At 35.9% G+C, this 19,055-nt stretch overlaps 1 protein-coding gene across 5 annotated transcripts in view; it reads right to left on the minus strand.

The window, feature by feature from the left end:
- The window catches only part of ncoa2 (nuclear receptor coactivator 2), a 96,358-nt gene that overhangs the window by 46,756 nt on the left and 30,547 nt on the right, over window positions 1-19,055 (minus strand). For all 5 annotated transcript variants that reach the window (XM_084399145.1, XM_084399147.1, XM_084399144.1 and 2 more), the window contains exons 3-4: window positions 7,605-7,709; window positions 6,288-6,460 (exon numbers count right to left, since the gene is read on the minus strand). In XM_084399145.1, coding sequence (XP_084255271.1) covers window positions 6,288-6,460; window positions 7,605-7,693 — 262 coding nt within the window. In that variant the 5' untranslated portion in view covers window positions 7,694-7,709. The remainder of the gene's footprint in view (window positions 1-6,287; window positions 6,461-7,604; window positions 7,710-19,055) is intronic.

A 19,055-nucleotide genomic window follows, 5' to 3' on the forward strand; every position in this document is an offset into this window, starting at 1 on the left:
ACATCCTGAAATACAATTAGGAGCATTAGTTTTACCTCCGTCTCCTTTCTCCTTGAATAGAGGACAAGTTAAGCATAAATTGGCACTGCAAACTCTGTCTCCCCACTAAGTGAATTCGGTAATTTGGTACGAAACTCAGTCCTCGGTTGGAAACATCAACATTTCCATATAAGAACCTAAAACCCTTCTTTAGACCCTGCAGAGTTTAAGTGTTTTATTTTCAAATTACATTAAAGACACTTCATGAGGTCTTGCTAGCTTGAGCATATTAGCATTTCTTGAAAGGGCAGTTCTCTCTCTCCCTGCTCACTAAAGCGTTTCATTTTATATTGCACACACGCACCTTTTTAAACCCCTTTCTCACTCTTTCATACTGCCGTGCGCTTGTTGAGACATGTTGTTATGGCACGCATCCGGACCTTAGCAACACATGAGGCAGAAGCTGTCAGGCTAAATGGGTGCATGTGAAGCCTCACATAACAGCCATGCAGCCAGCAGCCTGGACATGAATGGAACCGTCAATACACTCATGCGCGCACACACACAGACACCAAACAAACCATTATATAAAGAATGGAGAACATCGTTCTCCCCAACAAAATGACATGATTTGTAAACAACGTCGGCAAAGCTCTCACGATGGAGCTAAATTAGTGCATCTCAGAAAGAACTGGGACACATTTCACCACAAATATTAATACAAATAATAACACATTTTAATTTGTAGGGGAAATATTTTTTTTGTGTTATTTACAAAATCACAGAATAAAAAGTTAAAGAATTTGTCGGTAATTAAATGCAAAATAATTTTGAATTGTTATTGTAAATAAAGGTTAATGGAAAAGTTTGACAATTGTGTTTTATTGCCATTTAAATCATTTTCATTATTTTTAATTGGTAAAAAAAAAAGAAAAAAAAAAAAGCCTTTCTTTAAGCAAAATAGAATTTCTTATTTTATTATTTTTGTGGTGATATTTGACCACATAATGCTGGGAAAGTGGCTCAACTCTGAATAACACGATAAGTGAATGAAGTGAGGTGATAAAGCATCTTCTGAAGTGGAGTGTTATTGTTAAATCAAATCAAATACCATAAAATATAAATAGCAGATGACAAACTTAAACATGAATAAAAATTAAAAATGTAGTTTTGCAACTAACTGAATAAGATAAGTTGAAGTACTAAAATGACTAAAACTGAATTAAAAATAAAGCTAAAAAAACTAAAAACTAAAAAAAAAAATATTAAAAAGGACAAAAGCACATAACTAAAATTAATTAATTAAACAAACTGAAAACTGAAAATATAATTAAATATTACTAAATACTAAAATAACACTAACAATTCCTGCCGTCAGTGAAACATCCTCCCGCAATTCCCCAAGACCAATCTAACTTCCGGTCTGTATCCATCCATTAAAAGGAGCAGTCCTCGGGATCATCAGTGAATGCATTAGGCTCACAGAGGACACGATAGAGAGGCAAACTGTGCTGGCATGATGGGTAGCCATATGGCAAAGAGAGAGGGCCATCCATCAGCCTCCCTCTCAGGCCGTTCTGGGATGCTCCAAACGCTGCTCTTTCCGTACATGTGCATGTGTGTCTGGGAGAGATACGCATGCGTACACTCCTGATGATGAGTGGATGTGAGCGTGTTGTGTGTCAGCAGGTCTTTGTGGTGCCCAGCAGGGACTGGTAAACCAGCACAGCTGCACCAGAGGTCCGGTAATAACTCATTCCCTCTCTCGTTTCAAACTCGGCTGCAAAAAGGTTTCCTTTCTGTCAGCCAATCGCCGTCAAACAGGAAAAAAAAGCAATTTTATCTCCAGAAAAGCTGTGAATCAGGTCACACCATCACTTCAACAGCAGATGGAGTTTCTAGAAGCCTTTAGGATCTGCCCTATCAGTCACAATTCAAAGCCCCGCCCAAGACTCTGCTCTCGACCAATCAATGCACATCCTGATCATGGATACTAGGTCATGATGACTCTCCATGGGAGGATTCCAGATCACGTCATCTATTGGGTGTTGTCCAATCTCTAAATTTATAAGCGTTGCCTCACTAATGAACAAATTAAACTGGTATAATTAAGAATAATCCAGTTTTGAAACTCAAGTTTTGGGCATTAAATGTCTAGCACATGACCTACACAATGAAAACACCCTTTTCAGGAAAATGTCCATCAAATTGTGTTTTCTATACAAACAGGAAGAAAACTGAAAACTGTAAGCATAGCTAGCTTAATAGCATATTATAATTGCACATGCTCATCTTGCACTCTTTTTGTACTACGTGAATTATACAATCAAATCACAACTTGCTGAGAAAAGGTTTGCTAATATTTTGACCAGCAAGCAAACGTAAGCAACCAGCCATATCGTAACACCCAATCAATCGCATAGCAATGCACAAAAAACTACTCAGAGCACTGTAGCAAATACATAGCAACACCCTGGCAACCAATCACAACACCTTCACATCATGATGGCAATTTTTGCATAGGCAACAACATTCACTCAACGTTTTCTTCTGTGGAATCAAAAACTGACAGTTTAGTGACCATTCACTTTCTTTGTGTGGAAAAGAAAAACATTAATGAAAGTGAAGAGTGAATGAAGGTGCGTTCACATTCACCTCTGTTTAACTATTTTTTGCGATCAGAATCCAGTCAATTTCAAAGAGGAATTCTGTGTGAGGGCGAAATATTTCTCCACGCAGATTTCGCAGCGGGTTCAAATTGGTAGCTACATTATTGACAAATGACCCACAAAATTTTGCTAATGTGACCACAGCTTGAGGCTGTCAGTTCCTGTGCAGTTTGTGTAAGAAAGAAAGTCATGGAGTTTTAGGTGTGAGGATATGTTTCTTATTTTTAGGTGAATTATCCATTTAAAGTTTTTACTGTGTTACTATTGCTTTGTTAGATCGTTTGCTATATATGATTATGTGTACGTGTCTAACCATAATCACCAGTGATTTCTGATATGTAATGATTCATGTACAGTCAGATGTTCTTTGTCTCAAAATCGTTTATTGTGGTTTGTGTCAGTAAATCAAACCAGTGACTAAACAGTCAACTTCACATTGTTTCTCTTAGTAGGATGAAAATAATTTAAACTGTGATTATATTATATATAGAAAGCGATCAGAGAACGCTCCCTTTACAATCGCTGAAGATGTCAATCAAACAGCGCAAGTTTATCAGTTCTGGACTGAAAAATCAAGTTATAATAAACAAATCTCTTAATTACATTGTGTTTGCTCTGTTAGTTATGATGAAAGCATTCATTTGTGTGCAGAAATCGTGTTGCAATGATGAGATTACTGCATTCACGCGCTCAACATGTCTGTGATTGGCTACAATGCTTAGCACTGCAACCTTTCGTGCCACGATCTAAATATAATGCTATAATCAACACTAATCACGATTAGTTAACCTTGAGAGCTGTAATAGTAAAAATGTGCTAAATGTTTATAATATATTTATAATGTTTCCATACATATACATATTATATGTATATCAATATACAATCCCCAGACTACCTCTCAATGAAAGTAAATGATCTCTTCAGAGAGACAATTGTTGCTATGGGTCTGAATAAAATGTGAAGAACATTAAATCCCGACTGCTGCACTCAACACTTAAGGCCGTGTTTACAGGCAAAACAGGCCCATTTGTGTCTGAGACTGTACAAACCGTGTTAGAGCAGTGTGTGATGCTGTGCCCGTGTGGCATCGAGCGTAGTGGAGGAGAGGTGAAGGAGGGGTAAGGGACGGCACAGCAGACGCCGACCATTGCTCAGCATTACATAACCCAGAGCGCAGTACATCACAAACAATCTCCATCACAGCCCAGGCAGAATCAATGCAGATACACACACGTCAAACTAGCACTTATTCTGCTTCCAAAATCATATACTTCCCTACTATATAGTAGGCCTATGCGGAAAACACTATGGCAACATAGCATGTCCGAATAAATAGTATTTGAAAAACAACTAGTTTACCTAACACAAAGTACCTGGATGACCAAAGTACTAGGGCTGTGCGATTAATCGTAATTGATTTTCGATTTTGGCTTCCAACGATTATGAAAACAAGACAATCGAGGTAAAAAGATTATTGTGCCGCATTACATCCAACCTTTCCTTTCACAGCGGTGAGCTCTCGTTTCTCCCTAAAAGCCCAAACTTAAAAGTAAGTGTTGTAAAATGCAGTCTACTGTTGCTTAACTGCGGGATGTGTCTGATGCTAAATAGTGTTATTAAAAGCACATTAAGCCGCAAGAGAGAGACTGTTTAGGTGGCTTTCTGTGTGCGCTCATATTCATCGGTGAAACTCATAGTTCGAATTACAGGGGGTACTATACCCCCCAATGAAGACCCAGTACCTCCCAAAGGGACAGAAATATCAGTTTTGGGGGGGTAAGATCATTTTTCTGATATTGTGAAAAAATATAATTACAGTTACAATACAAGTCAACTCCTATTTTCACTGTAGAAACATTTTAATGTAAAGCGATTTTTTAGACACCCCTATTGTGGACCGTACCATTTTTAACCACCGTGGCTAAGCAACGGAGATAGAGAACGACTTCAACTTCTCAAGCAAGTGTCAATGTTGAATGACAAAACGCTAGTTTCATAAAGTATCATTCTTTTCAAAATTCCTTATTTGTATATTCAAAAATATTTAAAATAATCTAATTTAATACAGTTATAATGTATATTTGTACCAATTGTATTGGTAACAGCCTAGTGTCTAATTATTTTAATTTAATATATTTATCAAATTTAAGAATTTGAAATGAAAGATGGAGCATACATTTAATAAAATTAGGTGAAAATGCCCTTTATAAAGGTACAACAAATTATTCTGAGTGTTTTCAAACAGTGATGTAATGAAACATTGACAATTTAAGCTTGAAGGGAGTAAAGCCTCTGTTTAGGCTATTAAGGAAATGTAATTTTGCCAAAAGAAGAACTTTTATTTTAAATAAATGTTCATTTTAAATCAGCCTACTTCAGTGTGATATGTTACCATATTATCATGCTTAACACTAAGAATTTGAATAATTGTAATGTGATGATCAGATGCAGATATCTAAATCAAAGAATATGGGCGGTTTGCGGGTGGATTATTTATTTTTAATAGTGGATTCGGGTGACTCAAAGTGCACCAGATTAATGAATTTATCTTTAAAATGTACAAAATTTTCTTACGGGGGGGCGGGCATGCCCCCGGACCCCCCTAGAGATAACAAGCTCCACCAACAAAAAAATGTGGGAAACACATTAGGCTATATGATGATCTACAAAAAAATACACATTTAATTATCTTATTATTAAAATACATTATTATGATTTTACCACCTCCACCTCATTTTGAGCCAGGAAAAACCCTGAAATAGGCAATAGGCTTCTTGTAAAGGTATTACTTTTACTAGTAATTAGAATGGTCTTTCAGTGCACTTAACTTCTAACTTTTGGGAGTTGATCAAAACAGTTCTCTTTTGGATATATAATAACAATGAGATATTCTGTAGCCTACTGATTATCAGTTTGTCGCATGTTTAGACCTTGTATGTGTGTTGCACAACACATGTTGCACTTGGCGATCACGGTGGGGATTGATATAGTAGTGGACCATGATGGTCATAGAAGAAGTGAAGAAGCAGTACCCCCCAATTATGGTGGGGTAATTCGCACTCTGGTGAAACTTATCAAGTAACTAAAAGCATAGCATTTTAACAGCACAACATGCTAACAAGCACTGCACCTGAATCCAAATCACTGCACAAGAAGCGCAAATGTGTCCCGAATCAACTGATAAATCCCTGATAACTCAGAACAACTGGAAAATATGACAAATCTAGTCAAATCTTGTGTTTGGTTTCTGTTTGTGGCAACAGTCAGTTTGCAGTTAGCATGATGCTAATCTGTCTAGGCACCTGATGAAAGCCAATCTGAAATCTATGGCTGATTTGACAAAGCTCTTTCTCAAGATCTGATGAGAGGCCAAACATATTCACAAACAACCTGAAAATGCCTACACATGTCCAAAGTCTGTGTTAGTTCCTAATAACTTCTAGCTTAATGCAAAGGGTCAGAATATGCTATGTAGCACTATGTAGAGATTATGTTTTGTAACTTCTTACCTCAAGAGTTTATAATTAATATGGGGTAATCTTGAACTTTCTATGACATTTGTCATGCATTTTGATTTGTAAATTTATTAGAAAGACAAGTAATTATGTGAGTTCAAAGAAGAGTCCATCAGATTCTTACCTTGCTCTTTAATTTGACGAATCTGTTTCACGGTTTCCTTTAGGATTGCACATTTGTCAGGCTTGACATTGAAGTTGTCGATGTCATTGAAGTTTGCGAAAATCAGCTCTGCAAGCTCCTCTATGTACTTATTTTCATGTTCCCGGTTGCGTTTCTCAGTGCTTCGTTTGGGACTGTGAAGAGAAACAAAAAAACATTTCTGACTATAGAGCAAAAAATACAACTTCAAAAAATACAATCAGACCTGCACTTAACATGCTTTAAGAAATGTACTGGTAACACTTTACAATAAGGTACAATAATGCATTAACTAACATGAACTAACCAACCTATTTGTTAATCTTTGTTAACGTTAGTTAATAAAAATACAGCTGTTCATTGTAAATTCATGTTAAGTCACAGTGCATTAACTAATATTAACAAGATTTTAAAAAAGTATTAGTAAATGCTGAAATTAACATTAACAAAGATTAATAAATGCGGTATACGTGCAGTTCATTATTAGTTCATGTTAACCAATGTAGTTAACTAATGTTAACTAACGAACCTTATTGTAAAGTGTTACCATTTTACGGGTTAAGACTGCTTTGGAAAATATCACGGTTTCCTCAGTTTATTTTCTATTATTTTGGCAAAGAGAAATTTGGCATAAATTCATCAAAGCAAACACATTTGTAACAAATTTGCCACCTTCAACAATAAATCAAGAAAATCCCCCCAAAAATTGTTGAAAATTCACACACATTCATTCATTCAGTCTGCGATATATTTTAAAATGTTGTACACACACTTCTGGGTGTCTTTGGATGATGCATTGCATTTAAGGTGACATGTCACATTTGAGCATGTGAATAGCCTTTAGACAACCCTCTACGGCATCACACCTAAAACAAATCTAAACAATCATTGCAGCAAGACCCTCTGTTCTGCATTGTGTTTCACACTAAAATAGACAACAGTTTCCAGAGCTCCTTCTATGCCACCTTAAACAGGTTGCATTTTCAATTTGCTGCTCTGCATCTTCAGCAGTTTGCACAGAAAATTTTTTGTCAATACAGAGGGCGTGCATAGCTACTTCCTATGAATGAATTATACAGACTGATGTTTCCTGACTCAGTGGAAAAGGGCTTTATATAGAAACGTGTATTATCTAGGATGAGCTCCACCAGTGGGAGGCCTGCTCAAGATTATTGCAGTTCAGCTGTAGTGTAGACACTGAGAAACTCACTCTACAAACTAAAAATGTGTATACTGCAAAGCATGCAGTTTCAGAGTTCACTGTAACCTGCTGTTCAGTTTGCATGATGTGCGAGTTACCTTGGGCCCAGGAGGTCTGATGGGCATTCCTTACGCTTCTGACCCTCTGACCTGGCAGGGTCCGATGAGTTTTCCCCGACAGCACTCATCCTCAATGCATATCACCTAACGGAGAAAACGTCAACATTAGAGATTCAGAAAATGCTCAAAGGACACATCATCTTTAGGTAGGCTTGACAAATGAACACACTTCGCTTCACTGCGACATATAACGAGGTGGACCAATGAAAAACATCATATTGAGTTATCTCCTGAACAGGTTAAACAGCACACTGTGCCAACTATTTCTAATGTGCTTTGAGAAAGACAGTGGATAGAGATCTGTTTAACAGTTCAAAAACTTGCAGTTAAGAATCATTATGTCATAAAATTGAGCACCTGATGATTTGCAAACAAGCCAAACTGCTCTTCTGAGAGAGATTCATGTGGAATCAATCAGTCATTTAGGTACTTGTGGTTAAAATGACTCTATGAGGGACTTAAAAGAATTTGGGAGGTTTTTATCCTTTCGTTTGGCCTGAAAACACTCACCTTGGCAGCTTGCATCTTTTAAAAAAATCTCTAAAATAAATTCCTTATCAATTAATACAGTCTTTAATGGCTCTTTACAACGGCCTGAAAAATTGAATGACTAATTAGAGATAATTGAAAGCGAGAAGGCTTAGGGGTTGTGTTCAGAGGTCATATAACTGAAGATGTGGGTTGATGCTGGGAGGCGTAAAGAGGCCTGTGAAAATGAAAATTAGAGAAAATGGAACAAAAAAGGGATTCAATTATATTGTGCGACAATGGGGGTCCCCTGAGACCAAGTGAGAGAAAGGAGAGGGCAGAGCAATGGAAGAAAAGTGGAAGTAACACGAAAGTATTTGGGTTTGAGAGTGGTGAGAAATAAAGAGAGAGTAAGGGGTCAGAGAGTGAGAGAACACAATGTGCTGTATACTGTACAACACAAAAAGACTGTTGAGCATGCAAATTTTCATTTAACAAGCCCCAACAAATACGGACACAGGCAGAGCCATTTATCTTTCCAACATGTGCTACAATATGTAATGTATTTTCACTTTCCATTCACATTTGTGTGCCTTATATATACTTAGAGTTTCACAAAAACTGAATATTCCCACGAGAGAGAGAGAGAACTAGTACATTTCATCATCTGGTACTGTTCTCAATATGATGAGAGAAAGAGAGAGAGAAATGTATGTCTTATCACAAGGAGAAAATTAACTCATATAAATTATTGAATGAGGCTTTTTAATAATAGTGTGCAACATTAAATGGCGCATGACTGCTATATATATCGCAAGTCGCTTATGCTCACCAAGGTCGCACAGTGAAAAAGTTATATTGCAAATTGGGTAACACTTTATTTTACAGTGTCCTCGTTACATATGTTACATGTACTTACCATAGTGATAACAGTTAATTATGCATAATTACATGCAACTAACCCTCAACCAAATCCTAATCCTACCCTAACCCTATAGTAATAAATGTAGTTGCTTAATATTACTCAGTACTTGAATATATAATTACACTGTAAGAATGACACCTTAAAATAAAATGTAACCTTTTTTTTATTTTTATTATTACAAATGTTGAAAACAGTTGCACTGCTCAAAACTCAATACTTTTTCAGTACTCTTTGATTAATAGAAAGTGCCAAAGAACAGCATTTATTTGAAATAGAAATCTTGTTTTAACTTTAAATGTCTTTGTCACTTAATTTAGTGTGTCTTTGCTGAAAAAAAAAACTATTCATATTCAATGTTGCATGCAGTTTTCTTTCTTTTTTGTCTGTATATATATATATATATACATACTACTCATTTCTAAACTATTCATTCATAAACTATTCATTTCTAAATAAAACCTTTTATATAATAAGGTTTTATTTAGAAATGAATAGTTTATGAATGAATAGTTTAGAAATGAATAGTATATATATATATATATACACAGACAAAACTGTGCATGCAACATTTAGGATACATTAAAGGCTGCTGAAATTCTTGTCATAAATAGAGCCGTTAATGTAATGGAAAACGTTTCCAACGTTTGCAGCCTCTGGGGTAAATTTGTTGAAAATTACATTCAGCGTTCCAATAAAAACATATAAATAGCATTATGTGGGCTAATTATCATAAATGAAAATAGCAGACCTTTTTATAAAAAGGTGGAATTACGGTAATGGTCCGTTGCAATTTAAGCATCTCCTCAAAAGCATTGTTAGATCATTTACTAGATTTCCACTTCTGAAGCCAAACCAGGAGTCCAAAAAAACACCCCCCCAAAAAAAATGTAAAAGTACAAAGCAATACATTACGTCAACAAAAAAAAAAACAGGCACTTCAGAGTGTTGATGAGACCTGTTGTGAATCTGGTGCTAATGTAAAACACCAGGCAGCGGAAGTTAATGAAAACACCATCCTTCCCCTCTCCGATCTCTCTCAGGGCTTCATCTGCAGTGTTCGGGAAGCAGGCGGAGAGACACTCGGGCCAGCACACGAGGCCAACACACTGGGCTGCGTTCAGGCCAAGCTGACGCACACACATTGCCTTGCATAATTTGCAGCCTCACTGTAGGCCGGCTGGGGGAGTCAGAGCTGGAGTGAATGGAGCGCTGGTATTGAATCCCTGCTGGATTGCAGTGCCCTACTTAAACCTAAAGACAGAGAGGCCAATCAAACAGCTCTGGGGGACGAGGCCAACGCTACAGACACTGGACACCAGCTAACTAGAGAAAACAGCAGAGAAAGATTCATTCAAACCGCGCTAACCTTCGAGTCTGAGAGACATTCATCAAGCGGGACATCTGAATCGTAACATTACGTAAGGCCTTCTGTTAATCACGGGGCCCTTCTGTCCAGCTTAATGACAAACGGCTTCTTGTGACACAGCCTAGAAGATTTTCCGTGCCCCCTTGGACAGTAGACACCACTGGAATCGCAAATTTATTTAGGCAATGTCACTGTTAGCATGACTGTTAGCATTACTAAAATAGAGTCAATTCTAAAATAGACAACGATGTAGAGCAGCGGTCGGGAACCTATGGCTCGCAAGCCACACCTGGCTCTTTGACAAAAATCATGTCAAAGACCTTTCCCAATGATCGATACAAAATTGGACATCAATAGAGATCAGCTTCTGTAGAAAAAAGCAACCAATTACGATTCCTTAAATCCTTTGTTGTACCTACTGAAGTTAATGAAAAGAAAAGTTTAGAATAATAATATATTTAAAGGTGTCTTGGCCAAAGTGTGTGATCAATCCTCTAAAACTATTTAGCAGCGAAAATGTAAAAGTAAGCTATATAAATTAAAAAGTGACTGGACTGAAACCTATAGTTTTATTAAAACTGGTGCTCTGTGCCAAGAGACATTTAAAGCATAGTAGCCACAGAATATGTCAAAGTGCCCGTCTTGGTGAGTATACTATTCACGTGATAACGGCCCCTTATGTAGAGTATCATTGTACCAAGTATTGTGGTATCAATAATCATAACATTTCACTGGTGTTGGTTTCGAATGCATTCCCCAAACAAAACCATATGCGCCCAGCTGTCAGGTGCACAGTTTTTTTTTCCATACCAAGACAAGAGAGCCACTTCAACCTCTACAGCCTTACTATATATAACTAGCTCCTTCACTCGTGTGACTCGTCATTCAATCAATTGTTAATAGCAGCTTCTCAAAGGCCGCAGGGGCCTTCACGCAGAAAGGTAGGTGTTTCGGACTGAAACCATGGACAATCACCGTAATGAGAAGAGTCGAGAGTTAGACATGGTAGCTAGTGATTACAGAGGCGGCTTTGAAATGCTATCAGCTTTCCCCACTAACCGACACAATCCGATTGGCTGAAGAGGCTTTGACACAGATGGAAGGGACCAAAGTGCAAAAGATTAATACAACCAAATATCCGATACAATGGAAGCGACATCAAGCAGCTTTTTTGATAGATGTACTTAACTGAGTCAGTGCTTTGTACTACTGGTGCTGAAGACTGCTATCAAAGCTGGTTGAGAAACACTAATTAAAGAATTTGATTTGCTACCATGCTTGCAAACTTTGATATATGAAAATACATGACAAATTAGCAATGTTGACAAGAAATACAAAACTACAAATAATATAAAAAACAAAACAAAAAATGTTTTAAATTAAAACTAACCTAAAAAAAATAAACAAAATAAAACTAAACAACAAATTAAAATAAACAAATAACACAGACAAAATAAATAAATAAAATAAAAACAAACATGGATTGGACTAAAGGCCTTTGATGTCAACAACAAAATATAACTTAAATATTTTCTTTTAAATGTTGATTGCCAATTGATTTTGTTGATTGTATGAAATTATATGATTAGTTAACAACAAAATGCCCTAATTCTCTGTAAAAAAAAATAAAAAAAAATTATATAATCAATAAGTTATGACAATATTTTTTTTACATTGCTTTAACTCATCAAAATAAGTTAAGTAATTTTCCACTTTTTTTATAAGTCATACAAGATTAGGATAAGTCAGCTTCATATAATTCAAAAAGTTGATTGTACTTTTCACAGTTTTTTTTTTTTTTTTACAGTGTTGCATAACATATGCTTAGTTGCATTTGCCCTGTTGCGTTTTTGGACAATGACCCACGTGTTGAGAACCACTGTCATAAATCACACTCAAAAACACCTTTTAAAACTGTCCTGATAACAATCGCCCTTGACATATTTGCAGATACTCTAATAAGTTTATATTATTAGGACAGCTACACTAGAGTTCAAGAGCTCTCTGAATGGAGTTTTCACAGAGATGCCAACTACCGTCAGGCTGGGAGGACACAGTAATGAAACCGCAGGCTCGAGGCGACTGATAAGATCTTTACTGAGTGGGCGTGCTTGAAAAGGAAAGAGGCGCTTTCTGTCTTTTCTTCCGCCCTCTCAAGTTAGAAGCAATTACGTTTTCTTAATGGGTTGTTGATGAAATTCTCTTTGATAATGTAAGTGAAAAGAATGTAAAACAGAGTTAATGTACAGTACTGTACACTGGGTGCCAGACTGCTTTTGACAGGTTTACAGTTAGCAGATGTCCCGCAAGCTGCGTACATCACCCACATACGCTGAAGAATGAGTCAGAGATGTTGGTGTCCCCTAAGGCAGGGGGAGACAAGTCAGAGGTGTCTGATATCCAGATACCCCCACACAGATCCGTATGATGACTAGTGATATGGTGACCGGCTTGTGTTAAAACTCCCGGTGAGAAACATGCATCTAATAAACCTCACTGCTCTAAATATATGCATGCACACAAATATGTGGAATCTGCTGAGGAATAAAGTGTTAGTATTAGACAAAAAAAAAAAAAAAAATTCTAGAAATCTACTGATATTATAATTCTGGCTTATATTGGTAAGGAAATACATATTTGCATGTTATGACTGGTAATCAATAAATGACAGATTAAAATTCGATACCATTTTGCTTAAATTAAAAAATAAAAGACTAAAAACTAAAATGAATCCTTTTAAATGCTATAAGTCGATTGAGGCAGCACATTATACAACGTTATAATAAATGTGCGATATGAAAAAAATGGAAATGTACGGTATGAAAAATGGAAATTAATTTTGAGATTTGTTATATTATTTTTATATAACATATAAAACGTTATATTGTTTGAAGAATTAACATACTAAATTAAAAATGTACAATATTGACATACTGATAAATAAATAAAAATCTGTAATAGTAGCAGATAGCAAATTTGGTACCAATGTCACTTTATATTATATTACACGATTATAGTATTCATTAATATTTTGAATTAGCTTTTATTTTATTTTTTTTTGTATTTTTTTTTGTACATTTTATGTGCTTTTGTCACTGTCATTAGATTTTGTTAATTTTATATTTCAAGTTTTCATTTTTTTTATGTAGCTTTAATTTATTTTATTTTATTTTATTAATAATTAAATAAATATTAATAAATATAATATTAATGCATATCATTTAAATGATCATTTTATATAATTTGATAAATACTGTTTCAACTTTTTTTGTATTAGTTTCTTAGTATTTCTATTTAGCTTTAATTTAGTCATTTTAGCACTTCAGATAATTCATTCCAGTTAGTTGCCAATGCAACATTTAAAATTTTCATTTGAAAAATTTCAAGTCAAAATCTTTCCATTTAATATTTATATTTTATTTCAATTTTACTTAATAGTTTAAGTTAACAATAACAACACGGAACAATGTACAGTGCAACCCTAAAATTGGAAAATTCTTGCAATGCTTTTTCAAGGTCTGTTTCTGAATTTATGAAGAAAACCTCAGCGATATTAGTTAGCAAACACTACTAATTCAATTAGCTTTCAAAAACAAGCACATCTTAAATAGTGAAAATATAAAATGTCTATCTAACTGCAACCACTACATACACTGTAGCAAAAAACCATAGGTAAAATCAATCAACAGTATAATAAAAAACATATCTGCTACTGTGCAAACAAGGGTCTAATAATGAAACAGGCTCAGCTTGTTTAATATTAATGAATGACTCACAAAGGTGAGCCACAATCAGCTACTCTAACCTAGTTAAGCCACACAAACAGCTCAACATGAATGTAGCATGACCAGCTTCTGGAAGCCCCTGCGCTTAAAGCAGGTCGCAGCTGGCGCAGTGAACAGGGCATAGCCCACGACAGGGCTCGGGGAGGCACTGACATGGAGCATTAATTATTTACAGCAGTAGGGAAGGAGAAGGCCAGTCAGCCAGCTCAACATGAGCCGTGTCAGACCTCCACTAATCAACAGCACTGAGAGAGATAATGAGGAACACTGACACATTTCTCAATCATTCACTCCTATTAGCAGCTCTAGAGTATGTTAAAGACGCAGATGATGAGTGTTAGGGGGACGTCCAATCAGACGCGTGGACTGGTGGGCGGAACGACGGGGCGGTTCTCAGCGGACGCTCCGCCTCCCCCCGCCGCCCCATCTACATGCAGTGTAATAGAGCTTCGTCAGGGTAGATGGCCTATTTAATTTGATGTAAACGGAAATCAGGTTATAAGTTATCCACCCAATTAAACAGTAAAAATATTTTTTTTTTCCATTGGAAAATTTGTGGAGACATTTTCAGGGGCTTCTCAGCTGAACGACTGACACTCAGGTGGGTCGTTGACGTAACAGTGTCCTGGATGAATAAAACAAAACAAATCTACTTTGAAATGCATGTCAAGTGCTTAGAAATGTACTCTTAGTATACGATTTGAAAATCTTTTATACAATTTTCAAGAACGTTTTAACTCGAATTACACTAAAAATGTTATGTGGTGTAAAGTAAAAGTTCAAAATATCATATTTTACTTGAATACATTATTTTTCAAGGTAAAAAGTATTTTCTGCAAATATGATGAACTATATTAATTCATAAATATTGGATTTTTGGGCATTCACACCACATGACATTTTACAATCTTAAATAAAATTTTAACAGCGACTTATTGACCTTGACATCATCATGGGGTCCTCTCTACAATATCATAGTGATTTTATGAATTATTCTTTTATTTCTGCGTGTATGGAAAAGAGCAGTGTGAACATTCATCCAAACATCTCACATGTTTTGAGAAAACCTTATTTTCCATAAAGGATTAGTTCACCCAAAAATGAAAATTATTATCGTTTAAACTTCTTGAACGGGACTTCCACCAACACATTAACAGTTCATAAAGAGATCGTAAAAGAGATTCATATGAATATAGCAGTATTCTGAAGAGACACAATCGCTTTATGGAAAAACAGATTTAATTTAAGCTTGTATTTACATAAAAACACTGATCAACGCATATCAGTTTACATGAAACAACAGTTAAAACGTTAAGGTTTGTTCTCATGTGTATACTGTTACATTCATTATATTTGATTTTATACAAATCTGGAAGGATGAGAGGGTGAGTAACTGATGACAGAATTTTCATGTTTGGGTGAATTAACCCTTTAACTATTAGATATCTACTCCAAGTCACAAGACTAACAAATCAGCCAACAAGAGTTCAAATTATTACACTTTTCTATGCATTTTCTTATCTAGACATAACCATAAAGGTATATTGTCATTGAAAATATAACAATTGCACTCAAACTCCTTTTTTTCCCAAGTACATTCTGAGGAAAGACAGATATAAACCCTCCACCTCTTTACCCTGTCTATTGATTCTTGCCATAAACAGATGTGCCAGCCTGTAACACTCAACAAAGGAGAAGGAAAAGAGAAACAGGCAGCACAGAGAACTTCCACTCTCCCGCATACAGAGCGCTGACAGCCTCCTGTTCTCTCCTCCAGCGATACCATTTAAAGTCCGCAGGGATGACTCCCTACTGGAAAGCCTTGCTGCCATCAACACAACTGAGAAGAGACTCTATATCTGGGACAGTTGGAGGGTTATAGGGAGTTTTGTTTGTTTGTGATTCAACGGAACTAAAAATACCATGTTTGATCACTGACACCAAACGAACATCTAAAGACTCGTGTTCGGGAGGGTTTACGCATCCAAAAAGAAAAGAATCTCAGTCGATGGCTTCAGTCCCTGAAGACAACAGCAACGGTTAAAGTTAAACTGCAGCACCAGCATGTGTTTCCAGTTCTCAACCAGGCATCTTATCAAGCTTAACCAGCAAGACTTCATCAAAGAGACCATGAGGGACGGCCAGCTTCACCAGTAAAGTGAGAATGGCCAAGTTAGGTTATCAGTAGATCAGCAACAAAGTAACACTAACCAGTACTAGCTAGTCTTGTCAGCAAGGTGAAATTTAACCAGTTATAAAATATTGTGGATCAATTTGACCAGTATTTGATTAAATACTGATTCACCTACATTGTGGAATGTGCATGAAATTTATATTACGATTATGTTTGCAGGTCAATTTGAAAGTTTCACGGTTAAAAAGAGCTGCACAAACTCAACTTAAAGGGATACTCCACTTTACAATGAAAATTCTGTCAACATATATTCACCCTCATGTTGTTTCAAACCTTTATGAATTTCTTTCTTCTGCTGAACAGAAAGGAAGATATTTAGAAGAATATCAGTAACCAGACAGATTCTGGTCTCATTGACTTCCATAGTATTTTTTTCCTACTATGGAAGTCAATGAGACCAGAAACTGTCTGGTTACTGACATTATTATAAATATCTTCCTTTCTGTTCAGCAGAAGAAATAAATTCATAAAGGTTTGAAACAACATGAGGGTGAGTATATGATGACAGAATTTTCATTTTAAAGGGGAGTATCCCTTTAATACATCAGAAGAATGTTTTTATTTTATGTCCGTTTCTCAACTACCCTCTGAGGGCATTTACATTTATGCCATTAGCAGATGCTTTTATCGGAAAAATGGACATGTACGTCAACAGTGTTGACGGTGTAAATTTTAATCAGTTCATGCATGTTAATTTTGATAGGAACGAACCCAGCACCTTGCTCTCCTGCTTGAGCTTTAGGAAAGCATACAGAAAAAGTGATTTTTCCACACTTCTTATAAAATGTTCAAATTGTTTAAAAATGTTAGAAAAAAAAAAGTTACAAATGCTGTTTATAATATTCAGAAATTGTGAAAAATGTGTTATAGTTTTAAAAATCACGTTCTCATTTAGTATTAAAGTTTTACTGTTTTTACCTGATTATTATTATTATTATTATTATTAATTATTTGTTTGTTGGACCCACACCTTAATCGTACCCATAATCTGAACCTACAACAATTTTAAAGACAACATTTGAAAGTTAAAATCTCACTTTAACAACAAACCAAATTCTATTTAAATCTGTAAATGATCAAATATGTAAAATAAATACATAAATAAACTAGTAAAGGTGACATGGTTTATGCTTTTGGAAAGTTCATTTATAATGGATACCACAGACTGTAGAATTACACATTGCTTAATGTAAATAGTGCAATTTTAAGTTAGCTAAGCAGCAGAAAAGCATTAGCGTAGAGCAAAAAGATAAAAGTTATGAAATTATTATGCATTCATAATGCTATTAAACAGCTTAACCCATTGACATTCTGAATTTAAAGATGGGTAGTATGCTACCATTGCTGCCTATGGCTGTAATACAATACTGTATGTGTGGAAATGTCACTTTAAAGAGAACCATAACAAATTTGTCCCTTTAAATGTCTGCCGTGTCTGCTCACATGATGCATGGTCATCACTCTATACAGCCTCCATTCAGAACTAGTAATTCAGCTAAAAGTGAGCAAAACTAGAATACTGCACTTAAGATGAACATAGTTCAGCCTAAAAACACTGGTTGAGACAGAGATAAAAGACCTTACATCTGAGTCATGGGGATTTGCTGTATGTGATTCACTAAATAGGCATGCAGGACAGCAGGTTTGATAGCAAATAACTCTACAACTAGTCTGCACTTAATAAAAAGTAGTTCACTAATTATCTTGAAACCTAATTTTTGTTCTTGCGGTCGCACCGGCAGAAACTGACACTTATCGCTCACGATCTTGAGTAAGCACAGAAGTCCCTTGTTGGTGTGAAATTATCATTAGATGATGTGACTATTTGATACTTCATTACAAGTCTCACAAAACATGACATGCTGAAACCTCCCAGTAACAGATTTAATGGCCACTTGTTGGGGCCTGGTGTTGAGGATAACATCCAATCATGACTGGCTGGGCCTGGTGTAGTCTTGTTTAAAGTCAAATAATGGACAACAAATGGAAAGAAAAATGGTTACCAAGGATTCATGCACAGCTAAATGCCTGGACTGTCCCAACTTTAAAAAAAACAACAACAACAACAACATAAATGCCAATGCAGGGATCAAGATTACCATCAAAATGTTCGTATATTATAGAATATACATAAAATATCTTAATGTTCAGCATAGGGAGGTCCAAATTGTAAAGTTGAATCGATTGTGAGGGAAACTTGAAAGATAGACAAACATGTCTTGTTAAAACTATATTAAACAATATTTGAGCCCCCTACAATGTGAGTATAGACAGTTGAAGTGGATGAATATGACAACTCAACAAGGGAACTGGATCAAATTTACTGTGACATTCTGTGGCTCTGTCAGGGTAACGTTGAGTCTATATAATATATTCTTGTATATGTACCATCTTTGTGCAGTGGAGTGAACCCGTTTGGTTTTACAACACTACAAAAACTAGAAAAAGCACACATACACAAGCAATGACTCAAAGAATCAGTTGACTTTGCCCCACTGATGAAGTTGTCAGAGAAGCCCTTGGTTTGCAGTGTGCATCCGCTGACGGGTTGGATATCACTGGAAGAGACAGGAGCCTGCCTGACAGGAGACTGACAGTCTGGGTTCTTCAAAATGCAGAGACGACAATGCTGGGATCGCCTGGAATTGAAAGAATGAACCAAAAATCTCCAGAGCTTACGGTTTCAGCAGGA

This window comes from Rutilus rutilus (assembly GCF_951802725.1).
Source record: "Rutilus rutilus genome assembly, chromosome: 24".
Classification (NCBI taxonomy): Eukaryota; Metazoa; Chordata; class Actinopteri; order Cypriniformes; family Leuciscidae; genus Rutilus; species Rutilus rutilus.